General features: G+C 49.2%; 1 protein-coding gene across 1 annotated transcript; it reads left to right on the top strand.

The window, feature by feature from the left end:
• Positions 1 to 353: 353 nt before the first annotated feature.
• LOC144147290 (uncharacterized) lies at positions 354 to 2,383 on the top strand. Its single transcript, XM_077679387.1, has 3 exons — positions 354 to 922; positions 1,098 to 1,297; positions 1,864 to 2,383. The coding sequence occupies exons 1-3, from the start codon at positions 757 to 759 to the stop codon at positions 2,293 to 2,295; spliced, it is 798 nt and encodes a 265-aa protein (XP_077535513.1). The 5' UTR covers positions 354 to 756; the 3' UTR covers positions 2,296 to 2,383.
• Positions 2,384 to 6,173: the final 3,790 nt, after the last annotated feature.

The following is a 6,173-nucleotide window of genomic DNA, read 5'->3' as shown; positions in this document are numbered from 1 at the left end:
ACCCGCAGTGCGAAGTCGCGGTCGCAGCCGGGCACGCATATTTTTGCGAGCGCTTTCTCGAAGCAGCGAAGTATAGGGCGATCAGCTATTGTGGGGGCTCCAGGGAACCTTACTGCGCCAGCTCTATTAAAAAAAGCTTCAGTTTACAAGCGAGGAAGTATCTAAACCAAGTAGTAAACACCAACATACAAATTACAAAAAGTGGGCGTCCATGTGCTATATAGGTCATTTCCTCTCTGCATGTTCTCTCTGCTGCCATGGCGCAGTGGTCTCGAGCGTCGCGCACTTTTGTCGACGACGCCGCGGGTTCGACTCCCGGCTAGGCTTTTTTTTTTTTTTTTTCTCGCTGGCTTTGTACATTTTAGTGTCCCACTGCGAGCAGTACCTCAATTAGTGGAGAGCGTCGCGTTTTACCCACCTGCCCATCTCGTGCAATCAAACCAGTGCTATTAAATGTGCGGGTTGAGCATCACTTTCTTGGCACCATGGTCCCCGGTACGAATCTCACCTGTTCTTTTTTTTTTTTGCGCTTGGCCCGCCATCACGTTGAATTTGCCACATTATTAATATGTGTCTACAACGAAAAAACTACCGTCTCATTATTCGTAAAATAAACACACGGCAAACTACTGTACGAAAAGTTTCTATGACTATAAATCAACAAATCACAATATTTTTAAATTATGGGTACATCGACATCGTAATCCAGCTATAAAAGCATGCACGCGTAGAAGATTTCTCTTTCTCTGCGCCAAGATGTCCGGCAATTCGCAATTTACGGTGGAGGAGGAGGCGGATTTGATATCCCTTGTACAAGAGCGTAGGCTGCTATGGGACGTGAAACATAGGCACTACCACCGGAGAGACCTCAAAGAAGTTGCCTTCAGCGAAGTTGCGGCGGTGTTTGGCGACAGATTCACAGGCACGTATTTTTGATACTTCATCCGCGCTTTGGACAGTTCTGTGCTGAAGCCCCGCTTTTTCTTTTCTTTTCTTTTTTTGAAGGGAGGGAAAATTCTTACACTTCCAGGCATTTGCCTACCTGTGTATTTCGCAGTTTTTACACCAATTGCTTTACTTTTTTTTTTTTTTTTCAGTCGCGCAGCTGCGTTCGCGCTTTGCGAACCTGCGCACGCAGTTCACCAGAGAAAAAAGGAAGGTGCAGATGCGGTCAGGAATGAGCGCGGACGATGTCTACGAGCCCCGTTGGGTACATTATAACAGGCTCAAGTTCCTGGCAGCGGGGAACCCGACCCAGCAGAGTGTGTCAAATATGCACACTGAGCAAGAAATTCAGGTAGGTTGCTAAGCTCTTTTCACTTTTCGCCTGAGCCAACCCACAGCTTTACGATGCAAATAAAGAGCTTCTCCGCATAGCTGGCGTGTCGTGCAAAAAGCCAACGTTACGGCTACGCGAAGATCTCATGTAGCGAAGCCGCACTATTTATTTTCCAGCAAGGTTTAGTAAAACGGAGAAATTAATGGGGGGTGATAGGAGAGCCTTTACGACCACCCCCATTTGACAAATTTTGTATCAAGTGTCATTAATGACCTTGCAAGACATCTGCATTTGTGAGCTATATTTTGATGCACTATTACTAATATCATGTTGCTTCTGTGCCCTGTGGAGAAAGCAATATTATTGCTCTTTTCCGACTGATGTACATCTTTATTATCACAATTAGGTTTTTCTAAAGTCGGAGCATATGTGCATTTCTTTCGTTGTCATTTAAACGTTACTGCATGTGTTTTGATGTTTTACTTGGAAGCGACCACCGGAAGGAACAGCTAGAAAATGACGAGAAAAGAAGTGATACATATTTAATGTGGGTATGTACAAGACAGTGGTCTTCTTGATTTCAGGCGATTGACAGCATGCCGCAAGCCAACGACGACTGGGACTCCGAGGACGTCCACACCGAGGACAGATGCGGAGAGGACGTCAGCCCTTCACCAAACCAGGCTGGGAGTTCTCAGGACTACGTGGTGGTCGAGACGAATAGACCAGCCACCCCGACACGGCCTGCGGCAAAAAGAAGGCATGCAGATGATGAGAGAGGGGAGCGCCAACGCCTCCTGACGTCGGCAGTTGAAGCGCTTGAGAAAGCTCAGAGGCCTGCAACAGCAACCGACGAATGTGACACATTCGGGGTGCTGATTGCACAAACATTGCGTCAAATTCCCCCAGGTCCTCTGCGCCAAACAGGCATTCTCACAGTTTACCAAGCTGCAATTAATTATTCAGCTTCTATTCAGGTAGAGCTAGTTGAGTGCGAAAGTATTCATTCCACATAACCTACAACTGCCTCCACATAGCTGTGGCCAATCACCTAGTACGATTTAGGGGCCTGGAGGCACTCAAGATCAATAAAGGTCTGAAATGAACCCAGTCTCACCTCACTACTTCGTGATGAGCCTCCACTGCCAGCTGACCTGGCCCTCCCTGTAAAAGTAGTGCCGGAACGTGTCCCTGACGTTCCGCGCCTCTCGGCTACAGTTGCTGCCCTTTTTTGGCAGCTCGAGGATGGCTCCACATTGGCTGGCCTGCTCCCTCCAAGCACCCCTGCGGATGTGTCCTGCACACAAAGACAGAAAAGTAACCAGTAATTGGTTTAATAACTCAAATTGGTTTAATCACCCACCGCGGTGGCTCAGTGGCTAAGGCGTTGTGCTGCTGAGCACGAGGACATGGGTTCAATTCCCGGCCACGGCGGCCACTTTTCTGATGGAGGCAAAAAGCAAAAACACCTGTGTGTACGAGATTTCGGCGCACAGTAAAGATCCCAATGCGGTCACAATTAATCTGGAGCCCTCCACTACGCCATCCCTCGTCGTCTGTGTTGCGTTGGCGCATTATATCCTACAATCAATCAATCAAGCATATTCCTCGTGTTCGCTGGTAATGAAGAATGAACATGCTAAAATTCGAAATGACATCAACTGTGGAAGAGGATTAGTGTAAGTGTTTGCACAGTTCACAACATAAAACTTCTTGCACACAACACAAAGTCTCTGTCACAGCATAACTACACCAGCATTGTCTTCTTGAATGCCCGTTGCATAGTTTGGGAAGCACCCACGAGACGGTGCAGCAGTCTTGTTGCACGGTCTCTACACACAATATTATTCTAAAAAGTAGCTACAGAAAAGCATTAAAGGGGTCCTGAAATACCTTCCGCCGATGCATGGATGTACATGTACCCAAATAAAGCAATGTATTTGCAATCTCCTCCCGCAAGAATTTTGTTATAGCGATGAGTATTAGCTGAGAAATCGTAAATCAAAAACCGCGCATTATCGTCACTCCGCGTTTCCTCCTCCTTTCGACTTACTCTCCGCTGTTGACGGCGCGTGAGCCTTGCCTCCCATGATGCTGCGCTCCGCAGCGGTGACGTACTTCCGCTATTTCGCTGCTGAGACTGTCGTCTGCTACGGGCAAGCTTTGTTGACACCATGAATCCCGCACTCTGCTCAAGGCTGGAAAAGCGAAAGAAAAATCTGGGCGCATGTGTGCGGCGGCCTGGCCTTGCCCTTTCGCGGTGTTCGTTGGTGCAGTTGCTATCGGTGGCACGTGACTTTTTATCGGCGGCGAACTCGCAGCCGTACGGGGAAGATCGCGCGCTCGTTCCCTTTGATGAACCGACACTGTTTATCCAAAAAGTGCCGTATCAGATGTGGCCCCGCTGGTGCCGGGTCTTATTTTGCGGCGGTCGTAATTCCTGCCGGCGGCATGTGAAAAAGACATTTTAAATCGATACAGAACCCGTGCACAAAACCCTTCAATCATGTGACCAGTTCAGCTTGGGGCGACGCGTGGTGGAGAGCGGCAACGTTGGCAAAACATGCTCCACCGCGGCTCTGAGCTTTCTAGCGCTGGAGCGAGCGCCACTTCTATGAGAATCTCAAACATCGGTTGCCTTGGCAACAAGGCACAAACCACTGTAGAACTCAGTTACGGTTGCGTGTTCCCGGTTCAGCTCGGGGCCCCACCTCGCGACATGTGGGCACTGCAGGCGTACCACCCACTCCCATTGGGAAGTGCGAGATGCGTTTGACATTACAGGAGGCGATGGTGTGTGTGTGTTGTGGACGTCTTTGTTTCGCGATGCAATGCGACGTTGTGCTTGCTTCTGCGGGTGGATAGTGCTTCCCATGGTCTGGATTATCTTTCTCGAGCGACGTACGACTCAACTTCGCATGGGGTATGTGCAGTGTGCGTGGCTAAAAGCCATCTCGGCTTGTGCGCCGGAGTTAAGTGACTTGCTGTTCGTCCCCGCAAACCGCGCGCGAGGTGAGTGCCGAATTTACGACGGGCAGGAGGAGGCAACCCATCGTCTTTCAATCGCGGTTCAGACTTGCAACGCATGTTGTGACGTTGTGTTCGTTCGAAACCCATCTCTGGATTGTTTTGAAGTAGAATAAAATGTATGCGTCAAACCCGGGCATTTGGCTCAGGGCGTTCTCTGCGATTGCACGAAAGAAGTGCCACGGGGCTTGAACGCTTTCTTTACGGAACGTACTCAGGTAAGGGAATATCCATGTCGTGTTATGGCCGTGCTGCATTTAAAACAAACGGTTAAACGTTTGTTTACACTTGTTTCGTTTGTCGTAAAATGTCCAAGCACTCCGGCACTCCGCCGGCAGATCAGCCGGCGAGCCGACGCTGAGCAGACGACTCATCTCTTTGCCGGAAGTGTGTGAAAAAGCCACCCAATAGCAGGATGTCTAGCTCATGACGAACATCTGGGAATCGATGATGTAGACATGTGAAGATGGCGGCGTCCAAAAACACGAAGGAAAGGGTGAGAAAAAAGCCACAAACTTTGCAACAAAAGTGTGAGCTTTCCGCTGCGCGTAAAAGAGTAATACTTGGCACAGATGACGTTGACGACCCAATCTAACGATTGCGCTAGTTCATTTAGCGTGCTCAAAACGCCCTTCAGGGCCCCTTTAAAAAGAAAGCTTCTAGCTGCAGCCAGGATCAGTGGTCTTACTACTGCACCATTTGAATTGCCGAACGGTGTCTTACCGGTCAAGATGTCTTCAACGTCTACATTCTCGGACGGGCAGTACAGCTGTCTGGCTGCCTTCCTTGACCGGAGGTAGTTATGCATAACCACCGTGGCAAGCACAATGTACCTCGCCCTTTCTGGCAAGTGACGCAGGGGCGCTCTGTAGATTTGCCAAGTGCTGCACATGACCCCAAAGGCATTTTCTGAAGTCCGGCGTGCCCTTGACAGCCTGGAATACAAGCAGCAAAGAACAAGAGCAGAGAAGATTTTAGTACTCATGTCCACATAAACAGCCTGTAACACCTAAAAAGGGCTCACTGCTCCGCAGTGGCAGTGCCACCATCGGCCAAGCCAGCGTCCAGGCGCGTCCAATGCATGCTTATACTTCAGAAAAGAGTGAATATTGGTATGTTTTGATGTGTTTACTACGCATGGAAATAACCTTGGGAGAGGTGGCAACTGTATTTATTGTGCAACCTCTCCCACACACAGTTTGCACTAAAAATGCGAACGTCACTCCCCTGCCAAATGGCCGTGCTAAAATTCAAAACATCCTCATTTGTGGAGGAGGGTTAGAGCAAGTATTGGCATAGTTCACAACATAACACGTTCACAGATCAAGAAGTCCCCGTGTCTTCTTGAGGGGCCCTGTCTACTGTGCGTGGGCCTTCGGATTCCACTGGGGCTAGTGTATAGCTTGTAGTGCTTTCCTTAGCAGAGCAAGCCGGGGTTTTCTTCATCCCGTACGTTGGCCCACAATATCTACCCCAGCATTCTGTTTGACCTCATGCCACCTAGTTTTGGAAATACCCATGAGATGAAACAGAAGTCATGTTGCACAGTCTCTTTAGATTTTGCAGCACTGACAAGTAAAACTACTCACGAGAGTTATCCAGGTGACCTATCTTTGCGGAAGCATTTTTAAATTAGACAAAATGTTTAGATTACAACCTTTCTTGCCCTCGAAGCATAACAAGATCGTTCCATGAGTGCGTGATTGCTATACGCCTCGAGCGCGGCCTGTAGGGGCGCCACTGAAATCCCCCTAGCGGCCCGTTTCGAAAGCAGGCGCGGGAGTCGCCGGCCCGTTCCACCCTGCCGCCGTTGCTTTTTGGCTCGTTCAAAACAGTGATTTACCGTTTGTCCGCGTTCGAAATACCG

The sequence above is a fragment of the Haemaphysalis longicornis genome, unplaced genomic scaffold (genome assembly GCF_048455015.1).
Source record: "Haemaphysalis longicornis isolate Haplotype H1 unplaced genomic scaffold, Haemaphysalis longicornis Haplotype H1 scaffold_7, whole genome shotgun sequence".
Lineage (NCBI taxonomy): Eukaryota > Metazoa > Arthropoda > Arachnida > Ixodida > Ixodidae > Haemaphysalis > Haemaphysalis longicornis.
This window is presented reverse-complemented; position numbering and strand designations above follow the sequence as displayed.

Coding starts and splice junctions, on each gene's coding strand:
- LOC144147290 (XM_077679387.1), top strand. CDS start 757: ATGTCCGGCAATTCGCAATTTACGGTGGAGGAGGAGGCGGATTTGATA. Junction 923..1,097: donor GTTTGGCGACAGATTCACAG/GCACGTATTTTT, acceptor TTTTTTTTTCAG/TCGCGCAGCTGCGTTCGCGC. Junction 1,298..1,863: donor ACACTGAGCAAGAAATTCAG/GTAGGTTGCTAA, acceptor TCTTGATTTCAG/GCGATTGACAGCATGCCGCA.